Source organism: Electrona antarctica, assembly GCF_951216825.1.
Source record: "Electrona antarctica genome assembly, chromosome: 1".
Taxonomy (NCBI): domain Eukaryota; kingdom Metazoa; phylum Chordata; class Actinopteri; order Myctophiformes; family Myctophidae; genus Electrona; species Electrona antarctica.
Window position 1 is genome coordinate 2,893,390 of NC_136806.1, and position 24,652 is coordinate 2,918,041.

At 42.9% G+C, this 24,652-nt stretch overlaps 2 protein-coding genes across 2 annotated transcripts in view; one reads left to right on the plus strand and one right to left on the minus strand.

The window, feature by feature from the left end:
- Positions 1 to 24,652, plus strand: part of LOC306922045 (electrogenic aspartate/glutamate antiporter SLC25A12, mitochondrial-like) — a 69,605-nt gene that overhangs the window by 3,286 nt on the left and 41,667 nt on the right. The window contains 5 exon segments of the mRNA XM_079499423.1: positions 2,945 to 2,998; positions 7,056 to 7,201; positions 22,855 to 22,970; positions 23,276 to 23,415; positions 23,840 to 23,986. Of these exon segments, the coding sequence (XP_079355549.1) occupies positions 2,945 to 2,998; positions 7,056 to 7,201; positions 22,855 to 22,970; positions 23,276 to 23,415; positions 23,840 to 23,986 (603 nt within the window).
- LOC306922054 (uncharacterized protein) lies at positions 14,959 to 16,152 on the minus strand. Its single transcript, XM_079499439.1, has 3 exons — positions 16,037 to 16,152; positions 15,380 to 15,945; positions 14,959 to 15,256 (listed from the first exon to the last, which is right to left on the minus strand). Exons 1-3 carry the CDS (start codon positions 16,064 to 16,066, stop codon positions 14,980 to 14,982), a joined length of 873 nt encoding a protein of 290 aa, XP_079355565.1. The 5' UTR covers positions 16,067 to 16,152; the 3' UTR covers positions 14,959 to 14,979.

Genomic DNA, 24,652 nt, shown 5'->3' on the forward strand with positions numbered 1-24,652 from the left:
AATTAATGACTGGGTACAAAGTTAAACACAGTAGTACAAAACAGTGCTCCTAGTCTTATTAATTAATGACTGGGTACAAAGTTAAACACAGTAGTACAAAACAGTGCTCCTAGTCTTATTAATTAATGACTGGGTACAAAGTTAAACACAGTACAAAACAGTGCTCCTAGTCTTATTAATTAATGACTGGGTACAAAGTTAAACACAGTAGTACAAAACAGTGCTCCTAGTCTTATTAATTAATGACTGGGTACAAAGTTAAACACAGTAGTACAAAACAGTGCTCCTAGTCTTATTAATTAACAACTGGGTACAAAGTTAAACACAGTACAAAACAGTGCTCCTAGTCTTATTAATTAATGACTGGCTACAAAGTTAAACACAGTACAAAACAGTGCTCCTAGTCTTATTAATTAATGACTGGCTACAAAGTTAAACACAGTACAAAACAGTGCTCCTAGTCTTATTAATTAATGACTGGCTACAAAGTTAAACACAGTACAAACAGTGCTCCTAGTCTTATTAATTAATGACTGGCTACAAAGTTAAACACAGTACAAAACAGTGCTCCTAGTCTTATTAATTAATGACTGGCTACAAAGTTAAACACAGTAGTACAAAACAGTGCTCCTAGTCTTATTAATTAATGACTGGCTACAAAGTTAAACACAGTACAAACAGTGCTCCTAGTCTTATTAATTAATGACTGGCTACAAAGTTAAACACAGTAGTACAAAACAGTGCTCCTAGTCTTATTAATTAATGACTGGCTACAAAGTTAAACACAGTAGTACAAAACAGTGCTCCTAGTCTTATTAATTAATGACTGGGTACAAAGTTAAACACAGTACAAAACAGTGCTCCTAGTCTTATTAATTAATGACTGGGTACAAAGTTAAACACAGTACAAAACAGTGCTCCTAGTCTTATTAATTAATGACTGGGTACAAAGTTAAACGCAGTAGTACAAAACAGTGCTCCTAGTCTTATTAATTAATGACTGGCTACAAAGTTAAACAGTACAAAACAGTGCTCCTAGTCTTATTAATTAATGACTGGGTACAAAGTTAAACGCAGTAGTACAACACAGTGCTACAAGTTTAAATGCTGCCCTGGTCAGTGTGCTAACCGTGCGTGGATAGGACCTAGAACCTAGGACCTAGGACATAGGACCTAGGACATAGGACCTAGGACATAGGACCTAGGACCTAGGACATAGGACCTAGGACATAGGACCTAGGACATAGGACCTATGGCTGTGTGTTTGGAATAAATTACATCTAGATCACAGACATTCTAGAGCTATTAACAATATTGGAATGGTGATTATTAGGAAAGCCAGACAATATTATTGGCTGCTAGGAGTGTCACATTAATGTTGGCTGCTAGGAGTGTCACAGTAATGTTGGCTGCTAGGAGGCTGCTAGGAGTGTCACAGTAATGTTGGCTGCTAGGAGGCTGCTAGGAGTGTCACAGTAATGTTGGCTGCTAGGAGGCTGCTAGGAGGCTGCTAGGAGGCTGCTATGAGGCTGCTAGGAGTGTCACAGTAATGTTGGCTGCTAGGAGTGTCACAGTAATGTTGGCTGCTAGGAGGCTGCTAGGAGTGTCACAGTAATGTTGGCTGCTAGGAGGCTGCTAGGAGGCTGCTAGGAGGCTGCTATGAGGCTGCTAGGAGTGTCACAGTAATGTTGGCTGCTAGGAGTGTCACAGTAATGTTGGCTGCTAGGAGGCTGCTAGGAGTGTCACAGTAATGTTGGCTGCTAGGAGGCTGCTAGGAGGCTGCTAGGAGTGTCACAGTAATGTTGGCTGCTAGGAGGCTGCTAGGAGTGTCACAGTAATGTTGGCTGCTAGGAGGCTGCTAGGAGTGTCACAGTAATGTTGGCTGCTAGGAGGCTGCTAGGAGGCTGCTAGGAGTGTCACAGTAATGTTGGCTGCTAGGAGGCTGCTAGGAGGCTGCTAGGAGACAGCTAGGAGGCTGCTAGGAGTGTCACAGTAATGTTGGCTGCTAGGAGTGTCACAGTAATGTTGGCTGCTAGGAGGCTGCTATGAGGCTGCTAGGAGTGTCACAGTAATGTTGGCTGCTAGGAGTGTCACAGTAATGTTGGCTGCTAGGAGGCTGCTAGGAGTGTCACAGTAATGTTGGCTGCTAGGAGGCTGCTAGGAGGCTGCTAGGAGTGTCACAGTAATGTTAGCTGCTAGGAGTGTCACAGTAATGTTGGCTGCTAGGAGGCTGCTAGGAGTGTCACAGTAATGTTGGCTGCTAGGAGGCTGCTAGGAGGCTGCTAGGAGTGTCACAGTAATGTTGGCTGCTAGGAGGCTGCTAGGAGTGTCACAGTAATGGAGGCTGCTAGGAGGCTGCTAGGAGTGTCACAGTAATGTTGGCTGCTAGGAGGCTGCTAGGAGTGTCACAGTAATGTTGGCTGCTAGGAGGCTGCTAGGAGGCTGCTAGGAGTGTCACAGTAATGTTGGCTGCTAGGAGTGTCACAGTAATGTTGGCTGCTAGGAGGCTGCTAGGAGTGTCACAGTAATGTTGGCTGCTAGGAGGCTGCTAGGAGGCTGCTAGGAGTGTCACAGTAATGTTGCCTGCTAGGAGGCTGCTAGGAGGCTGCTAGGAGTGTCACAGTAATGTTGGCTGCTAGGAGGCTGCTAGGAGTGTCACAGTAATGTTGGCTGCTAGGAGTGTCACAGTAATGTTGGCTGCTAGGAGGCTGCTAGGAGGCTGCTAGGAGTGTCACAGTAATGTTGGCTGCTAGGAGGCTGCTAGGAGGCTGCTAGGAGTGTCACAGTAATGTTGGCTGCTAGGAGTGTCACAGTAATGTTGGCTCCTAGGAGGCTGCTAGGTTTGTGTGTGTGTGTGTGTGTGTGTGTGGCTGACCATCATTGACATGTAATTATTTACTCCAGGTGACAATGTAATTATTAATGATTGTTTTAATTACTCCAGGTGCAATCCACCAAACGAGGCGATACCAGCGAGCTGAAGGCCATCTTCCAGAAGGTAGGAACAACATGTCATGTCTTCTAAAGGTGTAGTGAAATGAAAAATAAGTTTTTCACACTTTTAGACCATATCTGTGGTCATCATATGGGCATACCTAACAATGGATGCCAAAAAAACGGGAACATTCTAATTTTTGTGTGTTTTTATATCAAACGTCCATAAAAATATATTTTTTATTACTTCCCGAAAACGAAAACGTGCTGCGTGATGACGTGTCGAGGCCCACATCGATAAAAGCCAATAAAAATGAAGCTCACCCATTTAATTCCCCATATGTGCGCATCCGTGCAGCACAGCTGCTATTGATTACAGAAATCAGTTTTTATTCCCATTCAAGATAACATCCAGACAGTGTATTACTCGGTTTCAACTTAATCATCACGCTAAAATATTTATTTGAAAACATTATAGGGTAGAAATAAGCCACATAACAGTAAACTGGTACAGCTGGCTGTCTATCTGATTTGTAAACAAACACACAGCATGCTGCTGCGTATAGCATAGCAACCGTCCATAGCTACAGTCCCATCGCCTGAAGGGATGCGACGCTCTGATTGGTTCAGAAACTTCAGACCGGTGTTTCAACTTGAACCGTTTGAAACTTCAAAATAAAATTTCCACCATTTCCGTTGCACTGCACGTTTAACATTTATTCACGGATCGTTGACGAAATAATCTCTTAATAAATAGTCCAAATCAAGTGATATTTACAATTTAACAGTACGTTCTTAATGTATGTTTTGTGATAATAATCAAAATCTAGTAAGTAACTAAATAAAAAAATAAAAAATAATTCAAATAAATGCAGTAAATGTACCACATTTGTCTCTGAGATTGTAGTGGAGTAGAAGTGAAAGTATTGGAAGTTGGAAATACTCCAGTAAAGTACAAATACCTCAAAATTGTAGTAGAAGTACTTAAACCTGCTATAAGCAATAATATGTCAAAAAAAATTATTTATTTTTTGGTATTCAGACAGCCTGAGTAAAACGCTCCCAAACAAAATGTAGTCTCTGAGACACATCTAGGGGGCGCAATCTGCATTCAAAGATGTTCCTAGAAGCTTTGTCATTGGTCGAGAAAAGACGGTCGAAATGACAATCAGGAAATAGACAGGCAAATCGACCAATGACAAAGCTTCTAGGAACATCTTTGATTGCAGATTGCGCCCCCTAGATGTGTCACAGAGACTACATTATTTGGGGAGCGTTTTACTCATTGCTAGCTGTCTGGATACCAAATAAAATAAGAATAAAAAGGTCATTAAAATGTTGACATATTATTGCTTATACAGTAGCAGCTTTAAGTTAAATGTACTTAGTTACTTGTTTACATCAATGTGAGCATGAGGCAGTAGGTAGGGGTGACTTTGGTGTGTGCGTGCGTGTGCATGTTCGCGTGTGTGTGTGTGTGTGTGTGCGAGCGGCCACAGTGTGACCTTCTGTGGCGGTTAGCAGTTGCTGGAATGCGTGCAACACTGAATAGCTCATACCTACATGTGTGTGTGTGTCATGTGATGTTTAGTGTGTGCGCGTGCAGCGTGTGTGTGTGTGTGTGTGCGTGCGTGCGTGTGTGTGTTTGCGCCTCTGATCAGCGTGGTGTGTTCAGACCTGTCGTTGTGGTTATTGCATAATAATCACCTGATTAATTTGCATAATCGCCACAATAATAGTTTCCATTCATCTGTGATCTGTCCACAATAGATCTACAAGCTCACCACATACAACAGTAGTAGGGGGGAGGGGGGTCTTGTTTCTAAAGTGTAGTTGTTTATTTGGTCTTGTTTCTAAAGTGTAGTTGTTTATTTGGTCTTGTTTCTAAAGTGTAGTTGTTTATTTGGTCTAGTTTCTAAAGTGTAGTTGTTTATTTGGTCTTGTTTCTAAAGTGTAGTTGTTTATTTGGTCTTGTTTCTAAAGTGTAGTTGTTTATTTGGTCTAGTTTCTAAAGTGTAGTTGTTTATTTGGTCTTGTTTCTAAAGTGTAGTGTTTATTTGGTCTTGTTTCTAAAGTGTAGTTGTTTATTTGGTCTTGTTTCTAAAGTGTAGTTGTTTATTTGGTCTTGTTTCTAAAGTGTAGTTGTTTATTTGGTCTTGTTTCTAAAGTGTAGTTGTTTATTTGGTCTTGTTTCTAAAGTGTAGTTGTTTATTTGGTCTTGTTTCTAAAGTGTAGTTGTTTATTTGGTCTTGTTTCTAAAGTGTAGTGTTTATTTGGTCTTGTTTCTAAAGTGTAGTGTTTATTTGGTCTTGTTTCTAAAGTGTAGTTGTTTATTTGGTCTTGTTTCTAAAGTGTAGTGTTTATTTGGTCTTGTTTCTAAAGTGTAGTTGTTTATTTGGTCTTGTTTCTAAAGTGTAGTTGTTTATTTGGTCTTGTTTCTAAAGTGTAGTGTTTATTTGGTCTTGTTTCTAAAGTGTAGTTGTTTATTTGGTCTTGTTTCTAAAGTGTAGTTGTTTATTTGGTCTTGTTTCTAAAGTGTAGTTGTTTATTTGGTCTTGTTTCTAAAGTGTAGTTGTTTATTTGGTCTTGTTTCTAAAGTGTAGTTGTTCATTTGGTCTTGTTTCTAAAGTGTAGTTGTTTATTTGGTCTTGTTTCTAAAGTGTAGTTGTTTATTTGGTCTTGTTTCTAAAGTGTAGTTGTTTATTTGGTCTTGTTTCTAAAGTGTAGTTGTTTATTTGGTCTTGTTTCTAAAGTGTAGTTGTTTATTTGGTCTAGTTTCTAAAGTGTAGTTGTTTATTTGGTCTTGTTTCTAAAGTGTAGTTGTTTATTTGGTCTTGTTTCTAAAGTGTAGTTGTTTATTTGGTCTAGTTTCTAAAGTGTAGTTGTTTATTTGGTCTTGTTTCTAAAGTGTAGTGTTTATTTGGTCTTGTTTCTAAAGTGTAGTTGTTTATTTGGTCTTGTTTCTAAAGTGTAGTTGTTTATTTGGTCTTGTTTCTAAAGTGTAGTTGTTTATTTGGTCTTGTTTCTAAAGTGTAGTGTTTATTTGGTCTTGTTTCTAAAGTGTAGTTGTTTATTTGGTCTTGTTTCTAAAGTGTAGTTGTTTATTTGGTCTTGTTTCTAAAGTGTAGTGTTTATTTGGTCTTGTTTCTAAAGTGTAGTTGTTTATTTGGTCTTGTTTCTAAAGTGTAGTTGTTTATTTGGTCTAGTTTCTAAAGTGTAGTTGTTTATTTGGTCTTGTTTCTAAAGTGTAGTTGTTTATTTGGTCTTGTTTCTAAAGTGTAGTTGTTTATTTGGTCTAGTTTCTAAAGTGTAGTTGTTGATTTGGTCTTGTTTCTAAAGTGTAGTGTTTATTTGGTCTTGTTTCTAAAGTGTAGTTGTTTATTTGGTCTTGTTTCTAAAGTGTAGTTGTTTATTTGGTCTTGTTTCTAAAATGTAGTTGTTTATTTGGTCTTGTTTCTAAAGTGTAGTGTTTATTTTGTCTTGTTTCTAAAGTGTAGTTGTTTATTTGAGCTTCTTAAACGGTCTCTCTGTATTCTTTGCATGTGTTTATCTTACTGTACTGTACTGTACTGTACTGTACTGTACTGTACTGTAAATCACTCTGGATAATCTGAACTTTAGAATCTTCCGCCATAGTCTGAAAAATCTCACCTCTTCAGACTCCACCCTCGCCCGCAGCTCTGTCCCTCGCCTCGCCGAGGCTGCAGCTCTGTCCCTCGCCTCGCCGAGGCTGCAGCTCTGTCCCTCGCCCCACCGAGGCTGCAGCTCTGTCCCTCGCCTCGCCGAAGGCTCTGTCCCTCGCCTCGCCTCAGCTCTGTCCCTCGCCTCGCCGAGGCTGCAGGCGTAAACTTATGTAATTTTAGATCACATTTTTTGTAGACCTAGCACTCTATAGTGTATATGCATAGTTTAATGTACCTCTTCAGACACAGATACAGAGATCTCCATGTGGGACACAGACAGACAGTTAAAAGTTGACAACGGGTATTATTAGGTTCTCCAGGTCTAGTGAGACACGTACAGGTCTAGTGAGGAACGTACAGGTCTAGTGAGACACGTACAGGTCTAGTGAGGAACGTACAGGTCTAGTACTAATGCTTATAAATGTCTCTCTCTTCCAGAACGCCAGCGTGTGTGATAAGGATGGAGAGCGTCTCATGACTCCGGGGGATTTCGTCCAGAAGTATCTGGGTTTACACACACAGCTGCACCACAACCCCAGGACGGTTGGTCTGATCGCTGGGGTGGCTGACACCACCAAGGATGGGTACGCACACACACACTGACACCACCAAGGATGGGTACGCACACACACACACACACACTGACACCACCAAGGATGGGTACGCACACACACACTCACTGACACCACCAAGGATGGGTACGCACACACACACACACACACACTCACTGACACCACCAAGGATGGGTACGCACACACACACACACACACACTCACTGACACCACCAAGGATGGGTACGCACACACACACACACACACACACACACTGACACCACCAAGGATGGGTACGCACACACACACACACTGACACCACCAAGGATGGGTACGCACACACACACACACACACTGACACCACCAAGGATGGGTACGCACACACACACTCACTGACACCACCAAGGATGGGTACGCACACACACACACACACACTGACACCACCAAGGATGGGTACGCACACACACACTCACTGACACCACCAAGGATGGGTACGCACACACACACACACACACACACTGACACCACCAAGGATGGGTACGCACACACACACTCACTGACACCACCAAGGATGGGTACGCACACACACACACACACACACTGACACCACCAAGGATGGGTACGCACACACACACACACACACTGACACCACCAAGGATGGGTACGCACACACACACACACACACTGACACCACCAAGGATGGGTACGCACACACACACACACACACTGACACCACCAAGGATGGGTACGCACACACACACACACACACTGACACCACCAAGGATGGGTACGCACACACACACACACACACACACACACACTGACACCACCAAGGATGGGTACGCACACACACACACACACACACACAATTTACAATTACAATTTACAATTTAGGCATTTAGCAGACGCTCTTAATCCAGAGCGACTTACATTAAGCAATAACAAAAAGCATGGCATACATCACATATATAAAAAGTAGTTATCATGAATCATGCGTAAACTAAGAACGTAACAGTGGAGTATCTATGTAAACTATACATACTATACTATATCATATATTATACATGTGTACTATAAAGTGCTATGACTACATAAAGTGCAATTCTAGAGCTGTCTACATAACAAGCTATAAGTCTGTTTAAAATACTATCTAAGTCTACATAATGTGCTATCTAAGGGGCTAGGCTAGGGCAAGTGCTACGGGCCATGGTGGAGTCTGAAGAGGTGGGTTTTCAGACTACGGCGGAAGATTGGGAGTGAGGCTGCAGTTCTGACTGTGATGGGAAGTGCATTCCATAGTTTAGATTGGGAGTGAGGCTGCAGTTCTGACTGTGATGGGAAGTGCATTCCATAGTTTTGGAGCCAGAAGGGAGAAGAGTTTGGGACGTGTGGAGCGTTGTCCCGGCGTTGGCTGATCTGAGTGAGCGGGAGGGTTTGTAGGGTACGATCATACTTGTGAGATATGGGGGGGCCATGCCTTTGGTTGCTTTGAATGCCAGCATCAGAGTTTTGTATTCTGTGCGGGCAGCGACCGGGAGCCAATGGAGCGAGCGGAGCGAGCGGAGAAGGGGGGAGACGTGTGAGAATTTTGGCTGGTTGAAGACCAAGCGAGCTGCGGCATTTTGGATCAGTTGGAGAGGCTTAAGTGCACATGCCGGTAGGCCAGTAAGGAGGGAGTTGCAATAGTCAAGTTTTGACAAGACTGTTGTCTGGATTAGGAGCTGGGCTGATTCCTGGGTGAGGAACGGTCTAATTCGTCGTATGTTGTAGAGTGTAAACCTACAGGATCTAGTGACAGCTGTGATGTGTGTTTTGAACGAGAGCTGACTGTCCAGGACAACACCAAGGTTCCTGGCTGTCGGGACAGACGTTACCAGGGCGTTGTCTACGGAGATAGTTAGCTCCCGCATAGGGCAGGACTTAGCTGGGAAGAAGAGAAGCTCAGTCTTGTCTGGGTTCAGCTTGAGGTGGTTGGAAGACATCCACTGTGAGATGTCAGCCAGGCATGCAGTGATGCGCTCTTCTACCTGGGTGGCAGAGGGGGGGAAGGATAGAAACAGTTGTGTGTCATCGGCATAGCAGTGATAGGATATATTGTGAGCAGAGATGATGGTGCCAAGGGATTTAGTGTACAGTGAGAAGAGGAGGGGACCAAGTACAGATCCCTGTGGGACCCCAGTTTGGAGGGTGCGGGGGGGTGATAGCAAACCTTTCCAAGAAACCTGGTAAGTCCGGTCAGAGAGGTAGGAGGAGAACCACTTCAGCGCCGTCCCGCCTATGCCTAGATCAGCTAGGGTGCCTAGGAGCAGCTGGTGGTTCACTGTGTCAAATGCCGCCGATAGGTGCACCACACACACACACACACACAACCACACACACACACACACACACACACACACACACACAGAGCTTATCGTGGTTAATTGAGTAGATATCCAGGTGCTGTCTGAGTAACTACTAAGCATTACAGACACTTACCAGATAAGTGTGTGTGTGTGTGTGTGTGTGTGTGTGTGTGTGTGTGTGTGTGTGTGTGTGTGTGTGTGTGTGTGTGTGTGTGTGTGTGTGTGTGTGTGTGTGTGTGTGTGTGTGTGTGTGTGTGTGTGTGTGTGTGTGTGTGTGTGTGTGTGTGTGTGTGTGCGCGCTACACATTCATATCTCAACAGACACACTGACCTTAATCCTGTCAATCATTATGTTAATGTTGGTCTGAATGATTGATTCAGAGAAAACATTTACAGGTTAATGTCACCGTGATTTAGAGGTCGTTTGTCGGGTCATTAATTAACATAATTTAGGACTGAGACCACATTCTACAAATGTGACCAGATTTGATCGAAGGACTGCCATTGGATTTTTTTCATTTTTGTTTTTATCATGTCATATGAAAGCAGGGAATCATAGCTTCAAATTGACATATTGGTTGTGCAGTTTGACCCACTAGTTTTTGAGATATGGCTTATAGAGTAATGTCTTGCAGAGATACAGCAATCTGAGAATTTGGTCTTCAAAGATGCAGTTCCACGGTCAGTGGCATTTGGGGGCGCTGTTTCCTCTTCATTGCTAAAATGAGGTACTCTACCCCCCCAGGCGGGGGCAGTATTGAGTCGAAAACAAGAGTGAAGCTATAGTTATTAATTCTGGGTCAGGGTATAGTAAGGAAATGAGCCTTTATAAAATTGTCAAATTCAAAAAAGTAGTAGGCCTATACTATAAATTACCCAATTGATTTACTTAAGTTAAAGTACTACTACCCTATTCATACTAATGCATATAAGGTTGAAGTGGTTAATGTATGTTTTATAATAATTATCAAAATCTACAAAGTAACTATAGTAACTGGAAAATGTCAATGTTTTAGCACCTATATTATGTTATTGGGGTAGATTCAAATAGTAGTCAAAGTTGAATACATAATGCAGTTACCACAGTTTTTATTAAACGTCCCTTTGTTCTCAATAGAGGGGAACAAAAACAAAGATACACAGCGTATTTGTAGCTTTGAATCTGTGTAGGTGAAGTTGAAACCAGTTCATCTTTGTAGCTCTGTAGCTTTGTGTCTTTTGCAACAGCTATACAAACGCTTACATTGACAGAATGGTAGACAGCATCTTTGCATCTGCCTGGCCTGGACTGTTAGCCGTTAGCTCCTGCCGCTAGCCGAATAGTACTAAGCCCGTTTTCAGCTAAATGCGGAAATGTCCAGGCTAAATAACTTATCGACGGGAGTCGTGTTAATATTATTTACTCGTCAATGTCATGTTCACTCCAAATAAACAAGTATTATGCACTTGATGCGGAGAGCCATCTTATAGAAGAGTTGCGATATTGAGGGGGCAGAAAACAGCCCGGTCACGTGGTTCATGTACTTGCACGAGCCCATAGACTGCAATGCATTCCGTAAACTTCCGGTTGTCCCTATTTGAGGCCTTCAAATAGGGACAAAGAAGGTTATGTAGAAGAGCCGCCATTACAGACTAACAGACAGACTGGCCCCATGAAGTAAACGGAGTTTGCGTAACTCTGATGAAGTAAAGCTTCATTCACGTTAATCATAATAGCATAATAATAATATCCGTTTCTCAAACAAATCTGAGAAATCCCAACGGCAAATATTCGGTAAAACAGTGACCCCTATTGTTCCAACAAAACAAGCAAGGATGAAGAGGCCTTAATGTTTATTAAATAAACATTTTTGTAATGTACTTAGACTAGTATTTAAGGTAGAAATACATAATACCCAGGGGGCAAACCACCCTTTTTTTAGGAAACCTGCATTTGTCATAACATACAAAGTTGTCCACCAGAAATAATATCTATGACCCCATAGGATCACAACCTATATGGACAACTCGGTCAATTTTGTTGCGAAAGTCCAATATGGCCGCCCCCAATATTAGCCCCTATTAGTTATAATGGGGGGTGAATAGGGCAAAATTTTAAACTGAGAGATATTTCCACGAAACTTCTCAGGTTGATCAATGATATGAATACAAACCTTTTTTGTATTGCAAGTTTCCATGAAATCCAATATGGCCGCCACAATATGGCCGCCACATTATTAGCACCAAACAAATAGGTTTTGGCTCTAACTTCTGAACCAGATAAGCTAGAAATGCAAACTTGGTGTCTATTTCATGGTTTGACCATGAGAGACTCAATGGAATACCTATTTTCATTATTGGGTGTGTCTGGACCCTTATTGTGCATATTTACAAGATGGTAACTACCCGAAATAGTGCTTTACCATGATTTCTACCATGATTGTTGACTGTTTTGGCAAACACAAGCAATATTAATCCATTGGCTAAGATTCATGGCACAGAAGGAACATATTTTCTTGAGCTTGCATTTTGTCAAAATGGCTGCAAACATGAAAAAGAAAAGACATTACATTTCCTGTCAGATCCTATTACCCAGGGGGGCAAACCATTCCTTTTTTGGATACCTGCATTTGCCATAACATCAAAGGTTATCCACCAGAAATATCTATGACCCAATAGATTCACAACCTATGTGGACACACCGGTCAATTTCTTTGCTGGAAATCCAATATGGCCACCACAATATTAGCCCCCATTAGCCTATAATGCGGGTGAATAGGGCAACATTTTTAACTGAGGGATATTTCCACAAAACTTCACAGGTTGATCAATGATATGAATACCATAATTGTTTGTATTGGAAGTTTCCATGATATCTAATATGGCCACCACAATACTAGCACCCAGCAAATAGGTTTGGCTCTAAATTCTGAACCAGATGAGCTAGAAATACAAACTCATGGTTTCTAACCAATTAAGAGCGTCTGCTAAATGCCTAAATTGTAACCACGAAAGATATTATTGTTCTGGGGTGTTTCTTTGCAGAAAGACATCCCTCTGGCTGTATTTTGGTTTTGTTCTACTGTTTGTTGGCATTTCCTCTGTTTATGTTAACAATCATCCCTGGCAGGGACGTGCATCGCCAAGCCGGACATCCCTTCCTTCACTGAGTCTGGATGGTCTCTCAGTGACTGGAATGCAGTCCCCTGTCCATCTACAGAGCCAGCCTGGCCTATGTCAATGAACAAGACAATATCATGTAGCTGTATCAAAGGCTGCCAGAAAATCTGTTCATGTGCCAGGGACTGGAGACAAGATGCAGCAGGAGCTTCACTCCATTCCTGACTGGGAATGTCTCAGATGCATGCATCATTCTGTGTGCTCTTTATGGGCCCAAAACCACTGGCTCAACTCCAGTCCGCTCCTCTGACAAGTGTCCTGCTCACTGACAAGAGTGACATCCTAGCACACTGGGAAGAGCACTTCAGTGAGGTCTTAAACAGAGAGTCCTCAATTTCCGAAGAGGATATTGCCACGATACCCCAGCTGCCAATCAAAGCTGATCTGGCTGACCCCCCCCCACCAGTGCAGAGACAGTGAAAGCACTCCAACAAACCACTTCTGGAAAGGCACCAGGAGGTGATGGGTTGCCCGCAGACATCTACAAGAATGGAGGCATGGCACCTGTACCAGGTAATCTGGATTGGGGGAAGTCCCTCAAGACTTCAAGGACGCATCCATAGTGCATGTTTACAAGAGGAAAAGGGACAGGGCATACTGTGATAACCATCATGGTATAGCCCTCCTGAGTCCTGAACATCACAGGAAAGATCTTAGCAAGAATCATCCTCAACCGGCTAATCAGCCATGCTGAGAATGTTGTCCCTGGATCCCAATGTGGTTTCCACGGAGGCAGAGGTACCTGTAACATGATCTTTTCCATTTGCCAGCTGCAAGAAAAGTGCAGAGAGCAGAAGGGTCTCTATATGGTGTTTGTCGACCTCACCAAGGCCTTTCACACAGTCAATTGTGAGGGCCTGTGGCAGATCCCTGGCAAGTTTGGCTGTCCAGGGACATTGATCTCTCTCATCGCGTCCTTTCATGACAGGATGCCAGCCAGAGTCCAAGACAATGGTGATGCATCAGTCAGGAATGGAGTGAAGCTCCTGCTGCATCTTGTCTCCAGTCCCTGGCACATGAACAGATTTTCTGGCATAGGCCAGGCTGGCTCTAGATGGACAGGGGACCATCACTGAGAGACCATCCATACTCAGTGGATGTCTTTCTGCAAAGAAACACCCCAGAACAATAATACTTATTATGGCTAAAATATTTATATATCTCTCGTGGTTAGAAACCATGAGTTTGTATTAGCTCATCTGGTTCAGAATTTAGAGCCAAACCTATTTTCTGGGTGCTAGTATTGTGGTGGCCATATTGGATATCATGGAAACTTCCAATACAAACCATTATGGTATTCGTATCATTGATCAACCTGTGAAGTTTCGTGGAAATATCCCTCAGTTAAAAATGTTGCCCTATTCACCCGCATTATAGGCTAATGGGGGCTAATATTGTGGTGGCCATATTGGATTTCTAGCAAAGAAATTGACCGGTGTGTCCATATAGGTTGTGATTCTATTGGGTCATAGATATTTCTGGTGGACAACCTTTGATGTTATGGCAAATGCAGGTATCCAAAAAGGGGTAGTTTGCCCCCCTGGGTAATAGGATCTGACAGGAAATTTTCTTTTTCATGTTTGCAGCCATTTTGACAATATGCAAGCTCAAGTAAATATGTTCCTTCTGTGCCATGAATCTTAGCCAATGGATTAATATTGCTTGTGTTTGCCAAAACAGTCAACAATCATGGTAGAAATCATGGTAAAGCACTATTTCGGGTAGCCACCATCTTGTAAATATGCACAATAAGGGTCCAGACACACCCAATAATAAAAATAGGTATTCCATTGAGTCTCACATGGTCAGAAACCATGAAATAGACACCATGTTTGCATTTATAGCTCATCTGGTTCAGAAGTTAGAGCCAAAACCTATTTTCTTGGTGCTAATATTGTGGCGGCCATATTGTGGCGGCCATATTGGATTTCATGGAAACTTGCAATACAAAAGATGTTCGTATTCATATCATTGATCAACCTGAGAAGTTTCGTGGAAATATCTCTCAGTTTAAAATGTTGCCCTATTCACCCCCCATTATAACTAATAGGGGCTAATATTGGAGGCGGCCATATTGGACTTTCGCAACAAAATTGACCGAGTTGTCCATATAGGCTGTGATCCTATGGGGTCATAGATATTATTTCTGGTGGACAACTTTGTATGTTGTGACAAATGCAGGTCAACCCCCTTTGCCCCCTGGGTATAACGTGACTCAGGCCATTGACCTTATATATATACACACACAACACACACAGCAAACAACACAGCAAACAATTCCTGGTATAACATCCTATTAACATCCTATTACAATCTGGCTGGTGTCTTTGACTTTGTTGGGCGTGATGGTGGGCTGGGTGGTGGCTTAGGACATGTTGTGTCTTTGGCATAGTCCTCACAATACTCTCGGATGTGTTTGTACAGATAGGCCTGCCTCTCTCTGTCCAGTCCTGCTGGTTGTAGAGTGGGAAATCCATGCTTTGGTGGCAGGACGTTGACGTCACGAAGCAGTTGGAACTTCACCTCTTCTTCATCGTTGTGTCGTTTCTTGGCAAACACTATGCCAGGCTTGTTGGCATCAAAGCTGCATGTGATGAAATATTAAATTATGTAAGTAGTGGTTGTTATAGGGTTGAAACACAAGTTTTTATATAATTGAAAAGTGTCAATAAATACATACAAATGTTTAAATATAAAATAAACCCACCGGAAATGCTGGTACTGTTTGATGTGCTCCAGTGGGCGGAAGTATGGTTGGAGGAATTTCTGCCAGTCATAGCAGTGCACCATCACACGGCCATCCTCTGTTCCAACCAGCTGTGCGATGTTGGGCTTTGAGCTGTTGTTCACCATTGCAGCGATGTCAGCCAGGTTGTGGGCGTCTGACTTATGGAAGATCTTCTTGAACTGACCGAAGTAGCAGTCAGGAGCAAATTTTGTGTGACCTACAATCAAAAAGTGGAGCCCGAGTTGATGATGCAGTTTGTGTATCGTGCGCCAGGCACAATACCACAAGACAAACTTGTTTTTATTCTGGCCACAGCAGTTGTCACAGTGAAGATCCACGTCCGTCTCTCCCAGCCCATAATTACAGAAGAAGTGGTGTACATAGCTAATGACTGAATTGCTCCCTTTGCCACATGTCATGCCTTCATCTACAAGGTAGTTGACCTGTTCTGGTATCCCTTCACAGCATATACCAAAAATTCCACACTTGCGTGGAGTTTTGAAAAATATCTCTCCTGGCTGGTGATGGCGATGTGGATACAAGATCTGTAAGAAAATAGCAAATTAGGCTGTTATTATTTTTTGTATTTTCAGACTGACAAATCTGTTTTATCTTTTTTCTTTTAATTGAGTTTACCTGTTGAGCAAAGTCAAAGGAATAGTGCATCTTGAAGTCCCTGCTTGCAGGTGGAACAGGGCCGTTCAGCAGATGCAGATCCTGATCTGTGCAAATCTCTTTGCAGTCTCTGCGCATGCAGTTATATAGGTCTCGCTCGCCCTTAACCAGGGACAAGTGCTCAAGCTGTACATTAAGTGTGTCACGTTTCTCTTCCTCTGCCAGACCGTTACTTCGGTAAACCTGTACAAAAGGGAAAATAAAAAAACAGCACAAGCATAGTGGATTGTTATCCACATGTAATTACTCTTCTATCTCCATCACAATTCCACTAGTACTGTAACCACAAGGACCCTAGAATTCATATTTGTGATCTTGAATCATTTTGACCATTCATAATGATTTACATACTGTACCTTGTAGTTGTTCTTTTGACACTGCCAACATAAGTCTGACATAGGCTTGGTACACTTTATGTCTGGCAGAAACGTCTTCCAGATGTATCTGAATGAGCTAAGAGACAAAACACGGGCATCTGGAAAAAAAGGACAGATTACATTACATTACATTTAAAAACCATGTACTGCTACATTCAGAGCCAATCAGGCAAAACAGTCGACCAAACGTTCATAGGAGAGCTAACCTGTAGGGGAACTAGCCTTTGCCCAAATAAACGACTAGGAAGAATATCTAAGCACACACACGCACTGAAGCACACAGCATGCAAGAAAGAGCAAGAGCGACACCGTGAAAAGAGGTGCTCGCATTCATAACACAGCAAACCTTTAACCTTGGTCGTGGGCTACAGTGAGATCCTACTCGCCGCCACCCACACGGCCAGTCGGCTGATATACCACTAGGCTCCCCTTGGTGTCCGGATAGCAGCAGTGCAGCACTCACCACAGTGGGGGAAAAGAACAACAAGCATAAAATTAGTATAAAGAAAACCCAGCTCAAAGTAACAGAACAGAAATGGCTCGAACAAAAACAATAAACTTAAACTAAACTAAACAAATCATAACAGTCATGGTGCGCACACACGCACACACACACACACACACACACACACACACTTTGTTTATTTTCACATAGCATCCACCCCTAGTGTTTACATCATAACATGCTTTCTTTTTAACCTACCAGGCTCATATTTCTTTGATGTCTCCTGGTATTTACGCCAAACTTCTGCCCTGGTGGTACTAGAGGAGAGGACTTCTCCAGAAAAGTTTTTCTGGTTTGCTTGGCGCCCTGGCAAAACCACAGCATACTCTGCAGCATAACCTGATTGATTGAAGTATTTATTAACAGATTGGAAAATTACAGTACATTTCAAGCGCAACTCAATACAAAGACTGTTTTGGGGACAACACCATAAAGCATTACACTTGTTTACAATACCTCTTATGAAGGATATGACCCGCTGAATGTCATTTGGCTGCAGATAGCGCTTCTGTCGAGGTTTCTTCACAGAGCGTGGCACAAATCCATAGTCTCTGAACTGCTTGTGGATAGCAATGAGTGTTTTCTCTGCCAAGCTAGAATGAAAACATTTAACATTTAAAATGTATGTGGTCATCATGCATGTATGATGAATGTATGTAGTCTAATGTATAATGTAATGTATGTAGAATCAGAATATAATTGTAATTAATATACAATGAAATATCATATAGGCTACATGAAATTAGCTATAGCAAATCTACAAGCTTACCAATGCATAAACATGTACGTTGTCCTGCAGATTTTTATGTCATTGACGATGTATTCTGTCCATGGAGCCTTCCGTTTGGTTGGCGTTTTTTTGTTGTTACTAGTCATCTCTGTTGTTCTTATGTGAGTATCATAATGTCCCATAATCAGCATGTCTCTCATGTCTGCCGCCAACATGGATATCTGCTGACGTCTGTCATATACATCTAATGGATCCAACTTTAGCATACACGACTGTGCGGAATCGTTCTCTTTATCTGCCCGGCGCTTTGTGCATCTACACATGAAGTTTCGGATTTTATTGAGTTCATTGTCTCTAATAGGATGGACAACCTCGTTGGCTAATGTCTCCTCGTGGATATTTTCCTCCACTGTGACAATGTTACAGTCTGTGTCATCATTTTCAAATACACGAACATCGTCGATATCACCTGGCAAACTGGATTCTTCGTCCGAGTCATCTTCCTCCGTCAGACTTCCAACATCACCGTCATCCATATCTAAAAACTCCTCGAGCTCCTTGTCCAATTCTAGTTGATGGCTTGGTCTCAAACCTTCTGCCCTCAACATGTTAAGTAGAGTACAAATTCTTTTAGCGATAAAATCGCGTCTAGCAGCAGGGTCCATCGTGTTCTTTTCGTTTTCTGCTTCCATGTTCATTAAACGCCACACACACAGGCAGCTGTTTCTGTCGCTGAAATAAGGAACAATAAGGAAGTAAAACACAGCCAGAGCCAATCACAGGCGCCTGCGTCATACGGAATTAGCCAATCTCAGGCCGTCACTCAACATTTCACAAAAACAAAGAAGAAGAAATGCGGAAGTGTTTCAACATTTCCCCTTATACCAACGAAGAAGAAACGTAATGTTTTTTATTAATTAAACTGATATAACAACATAACGTGGCAAATAATTGTTTATTTGGAATGTACTTTGGCTGGTATTTAAGGTAAATATAACGCGACTCACTTTTATAAGTAATTTACCGCGGACATGCCGCATTTACCGCAATACATTGGCTTTAGTAATGCAGTTAGCTTATAATATTAGCACATTTAAGCTAACGGCTGGAGGACTACGGATAATCCGGTCAATAAAATCATTACACTTAAACATTAATACAATTATGTCATGTTTACATGCCGAGTTAAGCTCTGACATCTATTTCAGACCTGCGCTAACATTACATGAATAATAATATAGCTTCAGATCATTTTAGACAGAAAAATAAAAAAGGAAAAATAAAATAGTTTTTCAGCTGTCCTGAACAGTTGCCACCCCCGCGATGGCAGTCTCTATATCGCGTGGGGTCACAAATGTCTTCTAAAAGGACTGAGACCACATTCTACAAATGTCTTCTAAATCAGGGTTTAGGACTGAGACCACATTCTACAAATGTCTTCTAAATGTCTTCTAAATGTCTTCTAAATCATTAATTAACATCATTTAGGACTGAGACCAAATGTCTTCTAAATCATTAATTAACATCATTTAGGACTGTGTGTTTTTTATTTCCAAGTTTTATGGCGATTTTTTTAATTTGATTTATTAACGCATTTTGGGCAGGAACCCCTGTTGGTGTTTTAAACATTGTTATACTTTAGCTGTTGAAAAATAGCAGATCTACAAGATCTACAAGCTCATAGAGCACAGAGTGCAGCGCTACGAGCTTGTAGGTCTGCTATTTTTCAAAAATCGCAAAAATGGAATGGAATGGAACACAAAGGGCAGGTCTACGCTGCTGTATTTTAACATCAGTTATAATAGGAATGGAACACAAAGGGCAGGTCTACGCTGCTGTATTTTAACATCAGTTATTATAGGAATGGAACACAAAGGGCAGGTCTACGCTGCTGTATTTTAACATCAGTTATTATAGGAATGGAACACAAAGGGCAGGTCTACGCTGCTGTATTATAACATCAGTTATTATAGGAATGGAACACAAAGGGCAGGTCTACGCTGCTGTATTTTAACATCAGTTATTATAGGAATGGAACACAAAGGGCAGGTCTACGCTGCTGTATTTTAACATCAGTTATTATAGGAATGGAACACAAAGGGCAGGTCTACGCTGCTGTATTTTAACATCAGTTATTATAGGAATGGAACACAAAGGGCAGGTCTACGCTGCTGTATTTTAACATCAGTTATTATAGGAATGGAACACAAAGGGCAGGTCTACGTTGCTGTATTTTAACATCAGTTATTATAGGAATGGAACACAAAGGGCAGGTCTACGCTGCTGTATTTTAACATCAGTTATTATAGGAATGGAACACAAAGGGCAGGTCTACGCTGCTGTATTTTAACATCAGTTATTATAGGAATGGAACACAAGGGGCAGGTCTACGCTGCTGTATTTTAACATCAGTTATTATAGGAATGGAACACAAAGGGCAGGTCTACGCTGCTGTATTTTAACATCAGTTATTATAGGAATGGAACACAAAGGGCAGGTCTACGCTGCTGTATTTTAACATCAGTTATTATAGGAATGGAACCTAAAGGGCAGGTCTACGCTGCTGTATTTTAACATCAGTTATTATAGGAATGGAACACAAAGGGCAGGTCTACGCTGCTGTATTTTAACATCAGTTATTATAGGAATGGAACACAAGGGGCAGGTCTACGCTGCTGTATTTTAACATCAGTTATTATAGGAATGGAACACAAAGGGCAGGTCTACGCTGCTGTATTTTAACATCAGTTATTATAGGAATGGAACACAAAGGGCAGGTCTACGCTGCTGTATTTTAACATCAGTTATTATAGGAATGGAACACAAAGGGCAGGTCTACGCTGCTGTATTTTAACATCAGTTATTAGAGGAATGGAACACAAAGGGCAGGTCTACGCTGCTGTATTTTAACATCAGTTATTATAGGAATGGAACACAAAGGACAGGTCTACGCTGCTGTATTTTAACATCAGCTATTATAGGAATGGAACACAAAGGGCAGGTCTACGCTGCTGTATTTTAACATCAGTTATTATAGGAATGGAACACAAAGGGCAGGTCTACGCTGCTGTATTTTAACATCAGTTATTATAGGAATGGAACACAAAGGGCAGGTCTACGCTGCTGTATTATAACATCAGTTATTATAGGAATGGAACACAAAGGGCAGGTCTACGCTGCTGTATTATAACATCAGTTATTATAGGAATGGAACACAAAGGGCAGGTCTACGCTGCTGTGTTTTAACATCAGTTATTATAGTAATGGAACACAAAGGGCAGGTCTACGCTGCTGTGTTTTAACATCAGTTATTATTATAGGAATGGAACACAAAGGGCAGGTCTACGCTGCTGTATTTTAACATCAGTTATTATAGGAATGGAACCTAAAGGGCAGGTCTACGCTGCTGTATTTTAACATCAGTTATTATAGGAATGGAACACAAAGGGCAGGTCTACGCTGCTGTATTATAACATCAGTTATTATAGGAATGGAACACAAAGGGCAGGACTACGCTGCTGTATTTTAACATCAGTTATTATAGGAATGGAACACAAAGGGCAGGTCTACGCTGCTGTATTTTAACATCAGTTATTATAGGAATGGAACACAAAGGGCAGGTCTACGCTGCTGTATTTTAACATCAGTTATTATAGGAATGGAACACAAAGGGCAGGTCTACGCTGCTGTATTTTAACATCAGTTATTATAGGAATGGAACACAAAGGGCAGGTCTACGCTGCTGTGTTTTAACATCAGTTATTATAGGAATGGAGCCTAAAGGGCAGGTCTACGCTGCTGTGTTTTAACATCAGTTATTATAGGAATGGAACACAAAGGGCAGGTCTACGCTGCTGTATTTTAACATCAGTTATTATAGGAATGGAACACAAAGGGCAGGTCTACGCTGCTGTATTTTAACATCAGTTATTATAGGAATGGAACACAAAGGGCAGGTCTACGCTGCTGTATTTTAACATCAGTTATTATAGGAATGGAACACAAAGGGCAGGTCTACGCTGCTGTGTTTTAACATCAGTTATTATAGGAATGGAGCCTAAAGGGCAGGTCTACGCTGCTGTGTTTTAACATCAGTTATTATAGGAATGGAACACAAAGGGCAGGTCTACGCTGCTGTATTTTAACATCAGTTATTATAGGAATGGAACACAAAGGGCAGGTCTACGCTGCTGTGTTTTAAGGTACTTGGAGAGACAGATATTTTCTTCAGTATGAAAAGGTGGAACCAGTGATTTATTTTAGAGGACCTTTTTGGTGTCGTCAAAAGACCTTTTTAAGCATAATTTGTTCAGGTTGACTAAAGAGTCATTGACAAGGTCAAAGGTCAAAGGTCATTTCAGTCCAGTTCATAACATCTCTCTCTCTCTCTCCTCTCTCTGTGTGTCCTGGTGTCTCTCTCTCTCTCTCTCTCTCTCTCTCTCTCTGTGTGTGTGTCCTGGTGTCTCTCTCTCTCCTCTCTCTCTCTCTCCTCTCTCTCTCTCTGTGTCCCGGTGTCTCTCTCTCTCCTCTCTCTCTCTCTCCTCTCTCTCTCTGTGTCCTGGTGTCTCTCTCTCTGTGTCCTGGTGTCTCTCTCCTCTGTGTCCTGGTGTCTCTCTCTCTCCTCTCTCTCTGTGTGTCCTGGTGTCTCTCTCTCTCTCTCTCTCTCTCTCTCTCTCTCTCTCTGTGTGTCCCGGTGTCTCTCTCTCTCTCTCTCTCTCTCTCTCTCTCTCTCTCTGTGTGTCCTGGTGTCTCTCTCTCTCTCTCTGTGTGTGTGTCCTGGTGTCTCTCTCTCTCTCTCTGTGTGTGTGTCCTGGTGTCTCTCTCTCTCTCTCTCTGTGTGTGTGTCCTGGTGTCTCTCTCTCTCTCTCTCTGTGTGTGTGTCCTGGTGTCTCTCTCTCTCTCTCTGTGTGTGTGTCCTGGTGTCTCTCTCTCTCTCTCTCTCTCTCTCTCTCTCTGTGTCCCGGTGTCTCTCTCTCTCCTCTCTCTCTCTCTCTCCTCTCTCTCTCTGTGTGTCCCGGTGTCTCTCTCTCTCCTCTCTCTCTCTCCTCTCTCTCTCTGTGTCCCGGTGTCTCTCTCTCTCTCTCCTCTCTCTCTCTGTGTCCTGGTGTCTCTCTCTCTCCTCTCTCTCTCTCCTCTCTCTCTCTGTGTCCCGGTGTCTCTCTCCCAGGCTCATCTCCTTCCAGGAGTTCTTGGCGTTGGAGTCGGTTCTGTGCGCTCCAGATGCTCTGTTCATCGTGGCCTTCCAGCTGTTCGACAAGACGGGCACCGGAGACATCTCCTTCGGTACGGAGCCGTGTGTGTGTGTTTGTGTGTGTGCGTGTGCGTGTGCGCGTGCGCGTGTGCGCGTGCGCGCGTGCGTGCGTGTCCAGACTCAAATCACACTGTCGTGTGGTATTTGAGTCTGGAGATGCTGTGTATGGATCTTGTTTCCCGGGGGGCGGGTTCAAACATTTTCTCTTTGACGCAATTGGTCAGAGCTACTGTCAGTCAAAGGTCTCAAGCATTGAAGGGCGTGTGTGTGTGTGTGCGTGTGTGTGTGTGCGCGTGTGTGTGCGTGTGTGTGTGTGTGCGTGTGCGTGTGCGTGTAGAGAACGTGCGTGACATCTTCAGCCAGACGACGGTTCATCACCACATCCCGTTCAACTGGGACTGTGAGTTCATCCGACTGCACTTTGGACACGACCGCACGAAGAGACTGACCTACCTGGAGTTCACCCAGTTCCTACAGGTACGACCGCACGAAGAGACTGACCTACCTGGAGTTCACCCAGTTCCTACAGGTACGACCGCACGAAGAGACTGACCTACCTGGAGTTCACCCAGTTCCTACAGGTACGACCGCACGAAGAGACTGACCTACCTGGAGTTCACACAGTTCCTACAGGTACGACCGCACGAAGAGACTGACCGACCTGGAGTTCACCCAGTTCCTACAGGTACGACCGCACGAAGAGACTGACCTACCTGGAGTTCACACAGTTCCTACAGCTACACACACACACACACACACACACACACACACACACACACACACACCAAACGCACTCTATGTCTGTCTACCTGTGTCCTTTTATGCCCATATATAGATGTGTGTGTGTGTGTGTGTGTGTGTGTGTGTGTGTGTGTGTGTGTGTGTGTGTGTGTGTGCGTAGGAGCTCCAGCTGGAACACGCGCGCCAGGCCTTCCTCCAGAAGGACCGGGAGAAGATCGGGGTGATCAGCGCCATGGACTTCTCTGACATCATGAGCACCATCAGACACCACATGCTGACCCCGTTCACAGAGGAGAACCTGGTGTCTGTGAGTCTAGACCCTGTTCTGTACTACTAGAACCTAGAACCTGGTATCTAGAACCTGGTGTCTGTGAGTCTAGACCCTGTTCTGTACTACTAGAACCTGGTGTCTGTGAGTCTAGACCCTGTTCTGTACTACTAGAACCTGGTGTCTGTGAGTCTAGACCCTGTTCTTTACTACTGCAGGCCTGGTTGACTAGACCCTGTTCTTTACTACTGCAGGCCTGGTTGACTAGACCCTGTTCTTTACTACTGCAGGCCTGGTTGACTAGACCCTGTTCTTTACTACTGCAGGCCTGGTTGACTAGATGTAGAAGACATGTGTCCAGTGCATAGCCTACTGCAGGCCTGGTTGACTAGGTGTAGAAGACATGTGTCCAGTGCATAGCCTACTGCAGGCCTGGTTGACTAGGTGTAGAAGACATGTGTCCAGTGCATAGCCTACTGCAGGCCTGGTTGACTAGGTGTAGAAGACATGTGTCCAGTGTATAGCCTACTGCAGGCCTGGTTGACTAGGTGTAGAAGACATGTGTCCAGTGCATAGCCTACTGCAGGCCTGGTTGACTAGGTGTAGAAGACATGTGTCCAGTGTATAGCCTACTGCAGACCTGGTTGACTAGGTGTAGAAGACATGTGTCCAGTGCATAGCCTACTGCAGGCCTGGTTGACTAGG

Excerpts from the sequence above, each read along its gene's own strand:
- LOC306922054 (XM_079499439.1), bottom strand. The coding sequence starts at position 16,066 with ATGCACTATTCCTTTGACTTTGCTCAACAG. Across the intron at positions 15,946-16,036 it reads CCTTTGACTTTGCTCAACAG|ATCTTGTATCCACATCGCCA; the intron begins GTAAACTCAATT and ends ATTTTCTTACAG. Across the intron at positions 15,257-15,379 it reads AAACAGTACCAGCATTTCCG|CTTTGATGCCAACAAGCCTG; the intron begins GTGGGTTTATTT and ends CATCACATGCAG.